This window comes from Lobosporangium transversale (genome assembly GCF_002105155.1).
Source record: "Lobosporangium transversale strain NRRL 3116 chromosome Unknown BCR41scaffold_1, whole genome shotgun sequence".
NCBI lineage: Eukaryota > Fungi > Mortierellomycota > Mortierellomycetes > Mortierellales > Mortierellaceae > Lobosporangium > Lobosporangium transversale.
In genome coordinates this window covers 1,125,584-1,141,505 of record NW_019028979.1, presented here as the reverse complement: position 1 = coordinate 1,141,505, position 15,922 = coordinate 1,125,584, and the positions used below count along the sequence as shown (strand labels likewise).

At 41.2% G+C, this 15,922-nt stretch overlaps 7 protein-coding genes across 7 annotated transcripts; all 7 read right to left on the bottom strand.

The window, feature by feature from the left end:
- Positions 1-123: 123 nt before the first annotated feature.
- Positions 124-2,359, bottom strand: BCR41DRAFT_344307 (cold-shock' DNA-binding domain-domain-containing protein). Its single transcript, XM_022022476.1, has 6 exons — positions 2,082-2,359; positions 1,080-1,135; positions 974-982; positions 777-886; positions 633-673; positions 124-548 (listed from the first exon to the last, which is right to left on the bottom strand). Exons 1-6 carry the CDS (start codon positions 2,191-2,193, stop codon positions 232-234), a joined length of 645 nt encoding a protein of 214 aa, XP_021886606.1. The 5' UTR covers positions 2,194-2,359; the 3' UTR covers positions 124-231.
- Positions 2,360-2,493: 134 nt separating this feature from the next.
- BCR41DRAFT_344304 (mitochondrial carrier domain-containing protein) lies at positions 2,494-4,638 on the bottom strand. The gene is made up of 8 exons (XM_022022475.1): positions 4,482-4,638; positions 4,187-4,264; positions 3,984-4,080; positions 3,561-3,735; positions 3,409-3,465; positions 3,112-3,279; positions 2,834-3,012; positions 2,494-2,752 (listed from the first exon to the last, which is right to left on the bottom strand). The coding sequence occupies exons 1-8, from the start codon at positions 4,513-4,515 to the stop codon at positions 2,623-2,625; spliced, it is 918 nt and encodes a 305-aa protein (XP_021886605.1). The 5' UTR covers positions 4,516-4,638; the 3' UTR covers positions 2,494-2,622.
- Positions 4,639-4,804: 166 nt separating this feature from the next.
- BCR41DRAFT_316431 (putative ADP-ribosylation factor-like 2-like protein) lies at positions 4,805-5,712 on the bottom strand. Its single transcript, XM_022021240.1, has 3 exons — positions 5,454-5,712; positions 5,159-5,321; positions 4,805-5,061 (listed from the first exon to the last, which is right to left on the bottom strand). Exons 1-3 carry the CDS (start codon positions 5,627-5,629, stop codon positions 4,846-4,848), a joined length of 555 nt encoding a protein of 184 aa, XP_021886604.1. The 5' UTR covers positions 5,630-5,712; the 3' UTR covers positions 4,805-4,845.
- Positions 5,713-6,457: 745 nt separating this feature from the next.
- Positions 6,458-6,952, bottom strand: BCR41DRAFT_376281 (nuclear transcription factor Y subunit B-3; the record flags this gene model as incomplete). The annotated part of the gene is made up of 2 exons (XM_022027036.1): positions 6,458-6,594; positions 6,766-6,952. The coding sequence occupies 2 exons, from the start codon at positions 6,950-6,952 to the stop codon at positions 6,458-6,460; spliced, it is 324 nt and encodes a 107-aa protein (XP_021886603.1).
- Positions 6,953-9,292: 2,340 nt separating this feature from the next.
- On the bottom strand, positions 9,293-11,650 carry BCR41DRAFT_344300 (AP-1 complex subunit MU-1-like protein). The gene is made up of 6 exons (XM_022022474.1): positions 11,214-11,650; positions 10,537-11,010; positions 10,188-10,405; positions 9,970-10,059; positions 9,743-9,866; positions 9,293-9,622 (listed from the first exon to the last, which is right to left on the bottom strand). Exons 1-6 carry the CDS (start codon positions 11,419-11,421, stop codon positions 9,417-9,419), a joined length of 1,320 nt encoding a protein of 439 aa, XP_021886602.1. The 5' UTR covers positions 11,422-11,650; the 3' UTR covers positions 9,293-9,416.
- A 953-nt stretch (positions 11,651-12,603) lies between these two features.
- BCR41DRAFT_366614 (hypothetical protein) lies at positions 12,604-13,152 on the bottom strand (the record flags this gene model as incomplete). Its single annotated transcript, XM_022026233.1, has 1 exon — positions 12,604-13,152. One exon carries the CDS (start codon positions 13,150-13,152, stop codon positions 12,604-12,606), a length of 549 nt encoding a protein of 182 aa, XP_021886601.1.
- A 776-nt stretch (positions 13,153-13,928) lies between these two features.
- On the bottom strand, positions 13,929-14,758 carry BCR41DRAFT_366613 (hypothetical protein; the record flags this gene model as incomplete). Its single annotated transcript, XM_022026232.1, has 2 exons — positions 13,929-14,582; positions 14,735-14,758. 2 exons carry the CDS (start codon positions 14,756-14,758, stop codon positions 13,929-13,931), a joined length of 678 nt encoding a protein of 225 aa, XP_021886600.1.
- Between the last annotated feature and the right edge of the window lie 1,164 nt (positions 14,759-15,922).

Genomic DNA, 15,922 nt, shown 5'->3' with positions numbered 1-15,922 from the left:
TACTCAAAAAAGACCTCCTCAACTCAATCATCTGGACAATAGCAGGCACAATGGTTGTTAAAATAAAGAGTTCCTTCCTGACAGGTGGAAACTCTGTTTAACATCAATTTAGTCAACATGACTCATCGCAATAGTTTAATCTGAATGTTAATGCATTGAGAGTGGAAAAAGACAAATGAGTCTACTCTCACTACATATTCACAAAGCTATGAAAAAGGTTGATTATAAACTTCAGTACTGTGGAGGAACCCCAGATGCGTTCCATCCGCCCGGAAGCCCTCCAGCATTACCTCTGAATCCTTGCGCCTGTGGGCTCGGCTGCTGGGACTGCTGATTAAGATGGCCTGGCTGTCCCATCTGACCATCTGAAAGACCTCCTACATTGGCTCCTACACCACTAGCGCCTCCGCCGTACCCACTCTGGGAGTACCCATATTGGAATTGATTGTTGCCGTGTTGAAATCCTTGGGTGCCGAATCCAGGCTGCTGATACCCTTGGCCATATCCTTGTTGGCCACTGGGGCCTTGTCCATATCCTCCACCATAGGCTTTAAAAAAATGATAATGAATAAAAAAGATTAGTCAAAATTTTTTTACTTTTTTTAAAAAATCAGAATGCAGTTGAATCATACCATTGGAGCCGCCATATCCACCATATCGGTTATTATTATGCCTAAATAAAACATCATAGACATAGAGTTTGATTAGCCATGTCATGATATGCCACATCAATCTTCTCCAGCAACAATACTCTACAGACATGCTTGCTATCTTACCCGAAACCACCGCGACCAAGATTCGGATCGCCACGAACGGATGTCCCATTTGGACCTGTCACGTTGGCAGCCTGCATACCCTTAGGGCCAGGTACAATGTCGTATTCAACCTAGATAAAGTGCAGTAGATTAATGGGATTAGATCCTTATAGTATAAAGTATTGTTTTATCCTTCCTGTTAAAGCATGTTACTGTACCTCTTCACCCTATTATTTCAGTAATCGATGAAGTAAGAAATTTTAGTCATGCCTCGTAAGAACATTTTGCCTCATAAACTTAGAAATAGTCTATTTTGAAACGCACCTCTGCAAGACTCTTGAAGCCTCCATCATTCTGGATGGCGGTATGATGTACGAAGACTAAATATGTCACAACCAGGATATCGTTCAAGTTGTTAAGCCCTCATCTTTGAAAATTAAAAATAATTAATAATAAAAAGTAATAAAAGTAATAAAAAAGATAATAATAAAATAATAAAATAATAAATAATAAAATAGTAAAATAATAAAATAATAAAAATAAAGGAAGTAGGTAGTTTGCGAAAGGATAAATAATAGAGAATGATAAAGGTTGACTGAGACGATATTTGCTTTCAAACCCTTCTCCATCAATGAATGATATCTGTCTGATGAATACCTCAGGTACTATCGACTTATTCGTGTCAGTGTCAGGGCCGCGTTGTGGATGTACACCTAGCTTACGAGTCGTGCGTATATGCGATCAACTGTAGACATTCCATCCGGTCCTGCGGTTGTAAGAATGTGCTAACTGCTGATGCTAACGACCTCACCTAACATCACTTTGGCTGGCAGTACACGACAACGAGGTCAGACATGCAAGGCACATATCGCTCTCGATCCCTAAAATACTAGCTTCCTTTATCTTTCACCCGAATAAAAGATCAAAATGTCTTTCACCTCTTTATTTCTGAGACCATTAATTTAGACTCTTCATTGTGCAGGTGACGTGCACTCGTTCTGAAAAAAAAAACACAGGTGTTTTTAGCTCCGCTGTCTGCTTTTGATATGCGTTAAGAAGGAAGACAAAAAAGAGGGTAAAGCACGCAATCCATGAATTTTGCCAGATTGAACAATTGAAAGCCTTTTTTAAGTATTATAAACGAAGAGATAATGGATCGAGAAAGCTTTATAACAAGCCATAAAGACTTTTAGACTCCCAACGCCGAAATCAGTTTGTGAAGATCATCGAGGATATTTCTGTGGTGAAAATCTTTTGATTTGATAGCGTTGAAGATGTGCTTGTGATGTAACCTCATTTTTCTGTGGAGGATTCGCTTTTGCTTACCCTCATCCAAAGGACTTGCTTCCGAGCTTTCAGAGGGGATAATGAAACCAAAACCCTTCTGGCTGTTAAAGAACTTGACTCTTCCAGTCCTTCGAGCGCCGTTGGCAGACATACTTCACAAAAATATATATAAAGAGAGTGTAGCAAACTTTGAACGTGATAATAATCGCAATAAAATTACAAATAAAAGACAGTGGATGGCAATCAACAGAAAAATTGACTAATTGACTAATTGACCAACAAATGAAATCATTCACAAAAGAGAGAGAAAAAAAAAAAAAAAAAAAAAAAAAAAAAATACGGATGAAAGAAAGGTAAAGACAAAAGAAGAGGGGGTTTTTTTTTTAAAAAAAAAAAAAAAAAAAAAAAACCAAAGCGAAGTCACTTGCACTTGACAATAAAAGACCATTGCGCCACACAATGAAGAAAAAATTTATACATCAGATATTATTCAAAGAAATAGATGCAGTCTATGATTGAAATGAAGGACTCCCACTCTCGCTTGCTTGTAATATTATAGCCTGAAATATACTCATATACCTCAGACATTCTCTAGAAGAACATGCTTGCGGATGAGATTTGAAACGGTATCAAAAACAACCAACAAAATACCACCACCAGGTCCCAAACGAAGAACTTTTGGTACGAATCCCTTGTACAGAGCACGGAATCTGTGGTTAAAGTGAAATGAAAAGTTAAAGTCTGTATTCTTGAAGTACTCTTCACTCTTTTGCGAGGTATATGGTGCTTACCCTTCTTCGCGATAAACAATGGCAACCCCTGGCAAAGTCCAGTTGTACTTGTGAACTGTACCCTTAGCCTGGTTCTGGATACGGGTCTTGACAACATCAAATGGTGTATTTAACATAGTGGCAAAAGTTCCTCCAATGGCTCCAGCAATGAAATTCCGGGCCAAGTTGCCATTGGAAGTCTACAAAAAAAAAAAAAAAAAAAAAATCGTTAGGCTAAGGATTCCTCAAACTCATAGCTCATGTCACTCTTTTGAATACCGCCATTTACAAACTATTACATCAGCTTCGGGAATAGCGTTCCTGACTCCTTGGATGCATCCGAAGTATCCACCATTCCACATAGCATGACGCCAGACTGTAGCTTCCAAACCATTGTAGAGTGCTAATGGTCCTTCCTGCCTCACAATCTTGGTAAGGGCGTCCACCGATCCAGTGTACTTTCCAGCCTGTTGAACCCAAATAGGATACCATTAGTATATGACGGTACAGGAGGGAAAAAACGATCCCACTGTTTCTTGCAAATTTGCAAGATACAAAAATTTGAGTTCAATACAACAATGTGAAGACCATCTTACATTAGCCTTATCTTGGAGACGGATCTTGACCAGCTCAAAGGGAACGACGAGGAAGGACTATTAATGATGCCGAGAATCATTAGAAGAAATGGAGAATTATGTCAATGATTAGGTCTATAACATATTTTTCGATATGTATCTCACTTCCTTACCTCAGTAATACCGGCACTGACACCAGTTAAGATAGACAAAGCTTGCTTGTTGACATCCTGGCCAAGAATGTTCCTGTACAGAATCGTGTACTGCTCGTTGGCTGCAAATTTAGTAGCGCGCTTAGGAGCCTCGACCATGATAGGAGGGATAATACCGCGATACAACGTACCAAAGCTAACAAATAATAGAAATGCAAGCGCGTAATCCATATGAAAACATTTGTCAATCACAAGTGCTCACAAACATAAGCAGAATTAATAACCATGCCAAAGTGCACAAAATCGAGATTTGCTCGTTCCAATCAACCTGTCTTTTGCAGCCTTCTCTTTCGCATGCATTATCCCAGCAAATAAAGTAAAGTTGCTGGTCCTACGCCCCAAAAAAATTCACACATTGTCATAGAAAATAACATTAGCTTTTACCCCTCGTTCTTGATAATCTTCTTGAAACAGTCGCCAATCGAGCTGTAACCGTCAGCCCCTCCAGTTCCAACCTGAAGTTGAAAGCGAGTTTTGACGACTACAATGCAGTTAAATTCATAAACAGACATATATATTTTTTAATGAGTCAATCAATATGACAAATTAGATGACCAATGTTACTGGCGATACAAAAAACAACTCACCGTCAAGGGGATACATGGTCAATATTTCAGAAACACCCGCAACAGCGCCAGCCAAGAATTGCCACTGGAAGGGCAAGGCTATGGATTGTACACACAAGGTGATGCGAAATAAAGTTAAAAAAGAGATCCGTGAAGTCAATTGTGATCCTGAGCTAACTGGAAGCCTGCTGAACCAAAAGTCCACTGACAACACTCTTTTCCTATATACGTTGTCTGAGCATCCATAGACAGCATCTTTTACAGCAGCGATACGCTTCACATAGCTGAATTTGGTGTGAAAATGGGATATCCTTACGCTTTGGTGCCTGCTTCTCCTTGATTGCGGACATGGCTGTTAGGAATGAATGTGTTGGATTATAATCAGGGGAGGGAGGGGGAGAGGGGAGAGGGGTTTTGGACGACAAATGAAAGAAAAATAAGAAAGAAAAAAAATCCCCAATGAAACTTATCGGAATGATAATAAAATATCGGATCCAACTTGACTCTTTTTTCACGCACGCACAATGATAAAAAAAAAAAATGGGTGTGACTCTTGTTTCCCCACATTCCTGTCCAATCAGAACACTGTAACCTATTTTTCAGAAAGTTATCCTCAAACAATGAATGTTTTTACATTAAAGGTCCTTTTATTACTACTAATTTTTCCACGCAGCAAAAAACTAATCAAGTAAGTAGATCCTTGATCCTATGTCGCCTACGATCCAATCCATGCCTTTGAGAAGGTGGGCACCTGTCTTGGCACTACACGCGAGGATTGCCCAATGGTGAGTTTGAATACTATCAAGTTCCAATGCCTCGCGGATTTGATCGTCATTAAGAGCACCAGGGAGATCTTGTTTATTTGCAAACACCAACAGGGATGCACCAGACAAGCGCTGCACAAAAATCAAACCAAATCATGATCAGTTAACTCAATTGTTTAGAATAAAAATTTTCGACAAGGAATGACAAATGTGTACACATATTTTTTACCTCCTCTTTAAGCAGTTCGTGGAGCTCCTTTTTGCAGTCCTCAAGTCGCAGCCGATCGGCAGAATCGACCACCCACACTAGACCGTCTGTCTGTTCAAAGTAGTTGCGCCAATAAGAACGGATTGATTTTTGACCACCAACATCCCAAATGTTCATCTTGAACCTGAAGTATTTAAATAAACAGCAAATTGAATAATCGTGTGCGAGAACTGAATAACCAATGCTTTGCGCCTACTGGCAAACATCCTTCTTCTTACTCATACATTGTCTATTATTTTTTATCGTATTTTCATACCCTTTGTGCTCCAATGTCTTGATATTGAAACCCAATGTAGGAGAGATGGTGTCGATATCCTCACCATTGATTCGCTTAAGGATGGTCGTTTTCCCAGCATTATCAAGTCCGAGCATTAACAAACGAATTTCCTTTTCCTTCTGGCGATTCTTCTTAAGAATAGTCAAGAGACCCATTGTGAACAAAAAACAAAATAGAAAATGAGTATGAATGGATGAGAATGAGAAGCCAGAAACCTTCTATTTTTTTTTTTTTTTTTTTTTTTTTTTTTTTTTTGCAAAGAAGAGGGTGAGGACGGAGAGAATATGATAGGCTGTGGTAGATTAATGGTAAAGATGAATGTCAGGCGCGTGCTTGTTAGTGGTGACAATGTGGAAGGGTGAATGAAGATGAGAACGGTTAAAATAGTGGCACTGTGACTACACATGAAAAAGGTTTCGCCCTAAATGTAGTCCAAGGGAAACTACCGCGCACAAAATTCAAAAAATGGATGGCTCCGCGGCTGATCTTATTGGACCTTGTGTCTAAAGCATTAAGAGCATGCATTTCCAAATTAAAATTTAATTGTTGTTAAAACTGATCGAGACCTTCTCTTTAATGTTTCGCGTTGGAATATGATACAATTGATGTAGGCAAGGAAAAGAAAGTAACAAAGAAGAGGAGAGAAAGAGACAGAGAGGTCCAAAGCGCAGATTGGTTGTCTAGGGGAAGATAGCTTCTTGATTGAGGATAATATGGATGGCTCTCTTCACTGTTGAAGATTCTGATAGTCGTTTCCATCTTGATAATATCCTGCACTAAAGTCATGCTGCTGCTGAATAAGCCCATGTTGCTCGTCTGGTTTCCCATCTTCTTCGCCTTCCTTGTCTTTGCCTGTTGCAGCCTGTCGTTCAATCTTAGTTATCTGTATTATAAATGTAATTCACCATTGGATTTAGCTTTTTTTTTCTTTTTTCTTCTTTTTCTTTTTGATGCACATTTGTTCGCATCTGTGTCTTCTTATATTAACTTGCCTCACGATATTTTGCTAAGTAAATTTTCAGCACCTCTGCATAGTTCTCGAATCCAAGCGACTGCATTGCCCACAAAATATCCTCACCATTAATTGTTTTACGTTTCTCAAGCTGGCATCTATCACTTGCTACATTAAAAAAAAAAAAAAAAAAAAGAGAGAGAAGATATGATCAAGTTCCATTAGAATCATTAGGCTTTATGTAGGACCGACTTCCCAAATAAGCAGTTCCCCACAGAACAGCCTTTGAACAATCGTTATGAGACCATAAAAGAAAGCTTGTGCATTTTTCTTTTTTACCTTCACTGGTGATGAAAGAAATGAATTCTGAAACGCATTCCTGTACAGTTTCCTTAGCCTCTTTCGCGATTTTAGCATTGTCTGGAAGAGCCTTCTTCATGATACGAGCTACATTAGCAATAGGTAAGAAACGATCCTGCTCCTTGTAATCGTCTAATTCATCGCCCGACTGATGCTGTTCCGACATTATAACTAACAAGGAAAATTTTGCTTGCACTTGTCTTATTTGATGTTTGTGTTTAGCCTTGCAAGGTTATGAAAAAGAACAAATATTTACTGTGATATACTTTGTTACAGCGACGACACAAATAGGTCAATGACAGTTTGGGCGATGTTGACACGTTGAGACACGTTTCGCACTGGCGCGAATTTAAGGGGCGTAAAGGGACGAAAAAGGGCCGCCCAACCCATGCAATTTGAAAACAGTGCAGGTATGACGTTTTTTGAGCACATGAATATCATGACTATCCTTTAACAACCAACTTTCTCTTCCCAACCTCTATTTCTAAACCATTCCATAGCCAGATCCGTAGGAACGCGTCGCGTCTCAACTGTATATTCTGAACAGGCTATAAAAAAAATAATTATCAAGATGCCTGCAAGAAGGCCATTACGTCCCGCCAATTCTCAGCCGCCGATCCCCATCAGTTCATCATCGTCGCTAGCCATACAGAATCAACATTTACACGAAATAATACCTTCTCAACAACAACAGCAGCGGCAGCGCCGCCAGAAACAACAGCAGCAACAACAAACCCATAAATCGCAGCAAAATGCAACAGCTGCTTTATCAACACTGCCTTCCTCAATAACAGCTTCATCTTCTTTTTCTTCTCCTTCGTCCTCTCCTTCCTCCTCCTCCTCAAGACCGCTTGCAACAATAACGACAGCAATACCGATGACGGCAACGACATGTGATACAGATAATATGGTGGCTAATGATTTTACAGGGAAATTGACCGTTATAGGCCGTAATGTCAACCTCACGAATAGCCATCGGAAACAAATCTGTGAGATGCGTGCTGCCAACCCAGAGATGACCCTGGACAGCTTGGCTACTTGGGCTCAACAACATTTCTCCTTGGCTCGCAAACCGGCCATGGGAACGCTTTCTAGAATCATTAACAAACAATCCCGATACAGAAATATGACCGAGTCTGAACTTCAAAGCCAACGAAAACGAGCCGTCCTCTGTGAAGAATTGGATTTAGCCCTTGTTAGCTGGGTTAAGGAAAACCAAGATCGAAATTTCCATATCTCTTACAAGATGATCATTCAAAAGGGAAAAGAGTTGGCAGCTTTAATCAAAACCTTACCAGCTTTTCGAGAGATTGAAATGCCGAGCTTTTCCAATGGCTGGGTATCGGGCTTTACAAAAAGACATATGTTTATGGGCGATGCGTTGAAACCTAAAGGCATCTCTGCTACAGCGGCATCGACTTTAGAAGACTTGGCAAATGGCACCATTATTGGGTTTTCAACCGATCAAGAACTCATAGAGCGCGGTATAGCAGAGGCTCGATTCCGAGCAAATAAAGAGCTCGATGAAGACACGGATCAACAAATGGAATTGCGTCCAGATCTAGATAATAATAGCAACGCTGAGACAACTCACAGTAGAAGTAGTGGAAGCGGCTATAGTCATGACTATGATGATAGCGACGTTGTGATGGCAGATGACTCTATGGCGGTGAGTATGGCCATTACTACTGCTCCATCCATGGAAGATCTCCAGATATCAGCCTTACAAGCAGACCTTAGTCAGCAGGTCGTTCATGCTGTCAAGAGCAATGCTGCGCCCACTGCCACTGCGATCTCAGAGAACCCACTTACATCAACGATATCAGCATCAACCTCGGCCCCTGCCAAGAAACGCAGAAGTCGAGCTAAACAACGCCAGTCTCAGACTGAAACCCAACCCCAGCCTGACATAAAATTCACTTCAAACCAACATCAACACCATCCCGCAGCTCCTGGATTAATCCAGACAAGAACAAGGCCTGTGGACGCACAAACACAGTCTTCCACCACACAGATCTCTTCCACTACATCTTCGACTTCTTTGCTACCACTTGTAAGAACAGCAGGAACAGTAGGGACGCCGGCGGCAGCAGAAACTCCAGGCATTATTGCTAGGGATGGGTCTGCATCCGCATCTCCGTCTGCATTACTAAGCAATGCTGATTCCGCAAGAGGACTCCCTTCCGCTATTCCCCCTTTGGTCCGAAGCTCCTTAGCTTCTGCTACGACAAAACAAACCCTGAATGCATTGCGGATTCTTTTGAAAAACCTTGATCGGACTATTGACTATGAGGCGAATTTAATACCACCCTTAGCTGAACTGCATATGAAATATCAGGACAAGCTTGAACAAGAAGAGAGAAGACAACAGGGTTCAATGAACACCTGGCGGCTCCAAACATAAATATAAATTATAAAAATAGAGTTCTTTCATAACATGTTGAGTGATGTATTCTAAAGTTTGTATTTTTTTTTTTTAAAAAAAAAAAAAAAAAAAAAAAAAAAAGACCTGCCAATTACTATGGTTTCTATACACAGTAAAAAGGAGTAAAAATGGCCAACAACGTTTGTCTTGGTATAGTGCAGCGTCAAAGCCTTGGTTCCTTTTCTTTTTCTTTTTCTTTTTTTCTCTAGATTGGTGCCATCTTGGAAGCCTTGATACTATCGGGCATCCTCATTTGATAATCGCCATTCTGCGTGATGTATCGAACCCATGGTAGAGCAGCGTATCCTGATCGCTCCTGGATCTTCAGATACCGAACCTGAATGCCAGATGTTGTGAAGTAAGGGATCTCAAACTTGATAGACATTGGTGGTCGCTTGTCCGCATCCTCCACTATTTGCATAAAAAGAAGGAAGTGATAATTTCAGCGACCAAAATTCTTGATAAAACAGTTTGCATGGCTCTAGCTACCTCCATGCATTTTAACGACTTTGACACGATTCAAAGACTTACAGTTTTTAACGGATGGCAATCCAAAATGCGCTCTCATTGAAAACTCCTTGCCTCCTTGGAACTGTTTGATCTTCCAGATGACACAAGCCTTTTCTGGGACATATTGTACTGATCCAATGCCACTCTGATTAATATATGAATCCAAATAGTATTAGGTATAATGACAATGTTAATAAACTCCATCAGATCGTCCCAAAAAAAAAAAAAAAAAAAAAAAACTCTCATACTCTGAATTTCGGTGTATCCGCGTCTTCAGGAACAGGAATATGAATCTCGACATTGTTGGCTGATGACCGACGCTTGAATTGAGCTTTGGCCTATAAAATTTATGGGGGGCTTATCAGTCTCTTATGCCCATCAATCACTATCCATAGAGTAAGACTGACAAATGATTGAAATGGATAATAAAAAACAACAATAATGAAAGTGAGAGGGAGAAACGTACGCGAATGAGGTATTCTACACGGCTTCCTGTGTAATTCTCAACTAAAGCCTCAACCCAGATTAAAGGTTTGACTTGGGTATTTAAACGGTAGGTCATCAAATCAAACTCGCCATCCGGAGGAATGAATGAGATGGTCCTGTCATTCTCAAACTTTGAGAGACGCACACATTGGTGAAATTTAACATCTTCCATTTCAATCGACTTGCCCTTCGTGGGAGCTATCAATATTTCATAAAGAAAAAACAAAAGCGAATCGGATGTGTTAAACGCATAGAGCCTTGAAGAGGCACTATATCCTATCCAATGAACTCTACATGACAGAGTAATGAGAAAATAAATTAAAAAATACCTCGTCCAGTACTCTCGAACATGACCTTATCGTTCAATCCCAATCTCAGCTCTGGCATGCCCGATAAAAAGACCTTCATTTTAATAGCACCTAAAATTTCGCTCCTCAATACGTTTCCATTCGCATTGACTAATAGATTAACAGACTCGACCACGTCCAAGAAGACCTCATTCTTACGATATCGGATACCTTCTGATCTCCACGAGACTGCGTTGGTGACCGCCATAGGTGGACGGACCTGAACCTCGAGCTTATAGGCATCCTGTGTGATATATTCCTGGAGGATTTTTGATTCCGTCGTTTGTGGGTATCCGAAATCCATCATTTCGTCCAATAACTCATAAATGATCACAAAATTGTCCCGAATCGATTCTTCTTCCAGCTCTTTGAAATACTCAGTCAAAACCTCGGCAATCGTGTGCAAGAAGAGCATAACTGTCGTTGCATTCGAATTCTTGCGTGTGATAGCAAGTACTGATAAAATATTTGACATCATGAAAAAAGAGTTAGAAGGAATAATTGGCTCAATAACTGAAAGGTTTAACTCACTCCAAGCGCTAAGAAAAGTCGCTATCTCTAGCAAAAGACTTCCTCTATGCGCTCACACGTAGTATACTATTATACAATGAAACAGTCGTGAAAATGTGGAGAGGGGGCGATAAAATACTAGAACTTACAAAACAAGTTGTTGTGACGAATGTATAAATAGTTGATCCCGTCATCTGTGAAGCATGGAGCTGGTGCCTGACTTTCCTCTTCTGCCTCAAGAACCAAAGGCAAGAACTTTTCTACAGCAGACATAGGAATGTCTCCACGGTAGTTGCGTGAGATTAGGACCTTCCCTTTGAGATCCAAGATGAAGATGGCGGACACTGCAGAAGCCATGATGATGAATTAGCCTTCCCTGCTATTGGATTGTCAGATGTGGTGATGAGCTGATAGTGACTTCAAGTCTATCGACTTCTTTTGGGTAAATAATTTAAAACTTAAAGTCGTCTCGTTGTTGTTCTGGCAATGCGTTCCTCTCCTTTTTATTTTACGAGCTGCTTTGTATGTCCAATAATGAGAATAGAATCTTGATGATGTGTACGAGAAGATGAGCTTGAAATTGCACACCACAGCACCAAAAAAAAAAAAAAAAAAAAAAAACGCGCCATGAAATCAAACTTCAGAGTCAGGTGCATGTGACGCGATACAAAATTAGCCATCATGGCATTTGACTGATTTGCCTGCCGTCATCCATATCACCGCCATGCTTCTTCTTTTTATTAACGTTTTAATCCCCTGTTGTCAATAGAACTGCAGATTTGCCTATATCAACCTCAGTCTTGATAAAATGCCCAGCCGGTATCTATCATCCCTACTAACAGTAACCGAAATCAAAAGTGATGATATCGAGTTGGTATTCAACACCACAATGTCTAACAATGTGCGGCCGAAAACTCGCTTTCATGTAAGAAGTAATAACCAATGGCACAGTGGAGGTCGCCAAGCCATCATTTAGCTGCCTACCCATTCAGAGCTTGCAATGAATTACTTAATGAGGACAAACCTATACTAGAAAATCTACCAAGATGAGAAGCGAGGATCGCGCCGTCAATAAAAAACTAACTTCAGTTTTTAAGTTGCCACAAGATGGAGCTTGTGGTTTGGACTGTTTGGTTTCCGATATGCCTCAAGTAAGACCTTGAGAGAGACATTCGAATAAAATAAACACAATGACTAACACGACTTTGCAGTAGGTTAAAGTAACCTTTATTTATTAAGCTCGATAACTATTATCGGGAAAGGATCAAATACATAAAGTTCGTTTGACCTCAAATACGCGAGATTAATAGGTTTATAAAATGATATTGACGTATCCACTATTTTTCTTACCTAAAGACAAGCCAGATCAGTATGCAATATACATACTGTATACTACTATATTTGTAGACAGCGTTTTATTGCTATTTATCAAAAAAAAGACGTTTAGAAATATCTCACCCTGCTTGCCACCAAGATTAGCGCACACAAAAGCTATGCTTCATGGTGCAATGGCCAAGAATGCTCTCTTCAAAGTAATTTTTAGTACCACCATGGAGGGTAGTGGCGATGGCGGCGCCACCAGCGCCAATGATGACGGTGTCTCCAATACGGCGGATAACCCCAAGGGTAAGGGGCCCACTTGGAGTTCTCATCTTCATCGTCCTCGTCCTCGTCGTTCGTGGCCGCATGCTTGCTATAACGGCCTGTCCAAGCCAGCTTACCCACATCCATATTGACGTTGATGAGATCATCAGCCTTCTCAGCCTTGGTCACCTGGAACATGGCTTCCTTCGCAGTTGTTTCAATGACCTTGGGAGCGATGTATCCCTGATGAGGCTGATTTTCAGTACCATAGTGAACGATTTGACTGGGCTGAAGACCGGTACCTTTATTAACGTTCCCGAAGTTAATAGGACCAGCACCAGTGTTTATAGTTGATGCCCAGGCCGACGGGAGGCTAAGGCCACCGATTTGCTGCCTACCAATAGGAGATTTTTCAAGGAGATAAGTTGGCTGTGTTTCGGTCTCAGCCAAAGGCGCAGCCGAAGCGACGGCAAGAACCACGCTGAATGCAATATAAAACTTCATCGGACACTGCAAAAAAGAGATGATGTGAAATTTGTGCTTGGATTGGTTGGTGAATGAAGTCACTGTTGTAGTGAATAGAAGCTAATTGCCGCTGTCTTTTTTTTTTGGGATGAGCAATCTTATTTATACTAAATTAGAGAGCTATACCAACTGAACATTCTGCTAATACTCAGGCGCAAACAAAGGTTTGCGTGGATGTCATTAGAGCACGCTAACCAGCAATAAAAATAATATAATCCTCCGTAACATCTGTGATAATCTTTTGATCGGTCTTGTGAAACTCGGAGCTTTCTGATAATGGTTGATATGGATGGCAAAAAAAAAAAAAGGAATTGGCATGCGTAATATAACTATGTACCATCGGGAAGCCTATGGACGGGCAAACCTAGTTTAGCGCTTGACAAGCCTTGGATTTAAACCAAAGCGCGTCGGGCCTGCAAGGCGCGTCCCTAAATGCTAACCAACGCGCATAGCCTACTTTTTTTTTTTTTCACACCAATAAAGGATCAAGCAGCATTTCAGATCATTTTATCGCTTCAATACTTTTCGTCTCCAGTAGCAATGGCCCGAATATAAATCATCTTAGGCTTTTTTTTTTCCTTTATTCATTATTCCTTGGTCAATAAAGGAACAAAACAATGATAATAGTAATAATAAAAAGAGAGAGGAAGAAAGGTTAAGCTGTCCGTAGTTATTGCACATGTCTTCTTTATTGGAGCAGTATCTGATAGCCTAAGGAACTAGTACAAATAGTACCCTATGGAATGAAAACTTGATTAGGCAGCCATGGGATTTCCCCTTCTGTACCACCAAGGTGGGATACGGCGATAGGGTCGACGCCGGTGCCAGTCACCATGGCGATACCACCAATAAGGCTGGCGGTGTCCCCATCCATAACGACCCCACTCAGCAACATCCACATTCTCATCATCGTTGGTATCATTATCATTGAAACTCTCACTCGAGGCGCCTGCGTACTTGCTGACATCACCCTTCAAGATCAACTTGCCGACCTCCAAATCCGCATTTACGACTGGCCCCTCGGCTTTGTCTACATGTGCCAATTGAAACATAGCTTCCTTGGCAGTGGTAGTAGCAACCATGGGCGCAATGAACCCGTGGCTGGGTTGGTTCTCGATCCCATAATGGACCACTTGACTAGGCTGCATACCTGTCCCCAAATTAAGATTGCCATAGTTGATGGGCCCCGACGCAGTGTTGAGCGTGGATGCAAGAGCTGAGGGTGAGCTGAGGCCGCCGATCTGCTGCTTCTCGATAGGCGAATGCCTAAGTTCAACCATAGGCTTGGTTTCGAGCTCGACCAAAGGGGCCGCAGATGACATGGCAAAGACCGCGAAGGCAGCGCTGAGTGAAAGGATGTTTTTCATGGTCAAAGGCAAAGGGTTTGAGTGCTTGGTTTCGCGTTTCACCTTGTAAAGAATAAGTGCCGGGTTTGGTGGATAGTACCTATGAGCGTGTCAAGGGGAGAAGATGGTAATGAAGCTGAAGATGAAGAAATACAAATAAACCCTCGGTACTTAGAGCAAATATTTATACGAGCTGAGGAGCTTAGGGCACATACTTCTTGCCGAGCAAGGTAAGGCATTTCGAGTAAAAAAAACTACGCTACATGTTATCACTATTTGTTATAGGAAATATATCAAGCTCTGCTCTTATAATAGATTGCTTGATCTTTTCTCGTTTTACACCCACTATAACATTAGGCAAAGAAGTAGAAAGAAGAAAACGCGCTAATGCGTTATATATTAGATGCTCGGTGCCTCATTAATCTAGCTTTTATCACCATTCGCCTGCTGGAACTGCTGCACTCCCTAACTTTGCCTGATGTTAACAAAACCATCTCGTTCCATCACCTTCTATCCTGTATTTTGCAACCAATAAAGGCGTAAAAGATCTAGAAAGGGCTCCCCCATCCTCATTCTGACCTTTACACCTCAACATCCAATCTATCATGCTCCAAAACCTACCGCTTCCTAGCACGACTTCATTGAGCCTGACCCAATTGGTCATATCCCATAGTACCCTCCGGAGTCCTTATGAAGCCTACGGTTCTAATCAATCGCTTCTCACCGATAAGCAAAGCTTCACAGCAAAACTTTGCCCGCTTGTATTTGTCTCAGCTGCGCCCTCGCCTGATCTAGCGCCGGTATCTCACTTGCTATACTCAGATGAATGGCAGGGCTGCCCAGTAGATACTCTACCTGAAGTAGAAGCTATTACTAGAGTCTTTATATTAGCGCGAGTCATGCTAGCGGGTCAGTGTATTTTAGCAGGGGCGCTTGTTGACGTGATTAACGCTCCTTTTTCCTTTCCCTAGGATCGTTGTATTGGCAAGGATTTTATTTTGGGCGGTGATATATTCAAATGTGTTATTGTTGTTAGGAGTATGGGCAGGTGAGGCCTTATTACATTTGTTGATATCCTCGCTCTTACCAATGAAGTCACGCTCTCTTGAGGCAATACACGTAGTCGTTGCAGTCATCATGGATGCTTCGCCAGCATAGTCAAGAACACTGAAAGGCATATGGTTATAAGCAGATGTAGTTGGCACTGGTGAAGGCATCTTAATTGAGGATAAGTAAGCCTTACGCTCATTGGTATATGAGAGACATTGATATTACTGATGATGTCGGCTCACCATATCATAACGATCGTATTCAAAAGAAAGTCGACTTGTGAGAATAGAGAGACTGAGAGATGCTTACTCTGTTCTTTTCATAGTGGTATTCTATAAATATGCTAGGAGTGC

What these genes read in the sequence shown, in the direction of transcription:
- BCR41DRAFT_344304 (XM_022022475.1), bottom strand. Translation starts at nt 4,515, where the DNA reads ATGTCCGCAATCAAGGAGAAGCAGGCACCAAAGC. An exon ending in GACCATGTATCCCCTTGACG is followed by an intron (nt 4,081 to 4,186) that starts GTGAGTTGTTTT and finishes ACTGCATTGTAG; the next exon opens with TCGTCAAAACTCGCTTTCAA. An exon ending in TCAGTGCCGGTATTACTGAG is followed by an intron (nt 3,466 to 3,560) that starts GTAAGGAAGTGA and finishes CATCATTAATAG; the next exon opens with TCCTTCCTCGTCGTTCCCTT.
- BCR41DRAFT_344307 (XM_022022476.1), bottom strand. Translation starts at nt 2,193, where the DNA reads ATGTCTGCCAACGGCGCTCGAAGGACTGGAAGAGTCAAGTTCTTTAAC. An exon ending in CTTGGTCGCGGTGGTTTCGG is followed by an intron (nt 674 to 776) that starts GTAAGATAGCAA and finishes TGTTTTATTTAG; the next exon opens with GCATAATAATAACCGATATG. An exon ending in TGGATATGGCGGCTCCAATG is followed by an intron (nt 549 to 632) that starts GTATGATTCAAC and finishes ATTTTTTTAAAG; the next exon opens with CCTATGGTGGAGGATATGGA.
- BCR41DRAFT_316431 (XM_022021240.1), bottom strand. Translation starts at nt 5,629, where the DNA reads ATGGGTCTCTTGACTATTCTTAAGAAGAATCGCCAGAAGGAAAAGGAA. An exon ending in AAGACATTGGAGCACAAAGG is followed by an intron (nt 5,322 to 5,453) that starts GTATGAAAATAC and finishes TAAATACTTCAG; the next exon opens with GTTCAAGATGAACATTTGGG. An exon ending in ACGAACTGCTTAAAGAGGAG is followed by an intron (nt 5,062 to 5,158) that starts GTAAAAAATATG and finishes ATTTTTGTGCAG; the next exon opens with CGCTTGTCTGGTGCATCCCT.
- BCR41DRAFT_344300 (XM_022022474.1), bottom strand. Translation starts at nt 11,421, where the DNA reads ATGGCTTCTGCAGTGTCCGCCATCTTCATCTTGGATCTCAAAGGGAAG. An exon ending in GTTCGAGAGTACTGGACGAG is followed by an intron (nt 10,406 to 10,536) that starts GTATTTTTTAAT and finishes AAATATTGATAG; the next exon opens with CTCCCACGAAGGGCAAGTCG. An exon ending in CGGATACACCGAAATTCAGA is followed by an intron (nt 9,867 to 9,969) that starts GTATGAGAGTTT and finishes TATATTAATCAG; the next exon opens with AGTGGCATTGGATCAGTACA.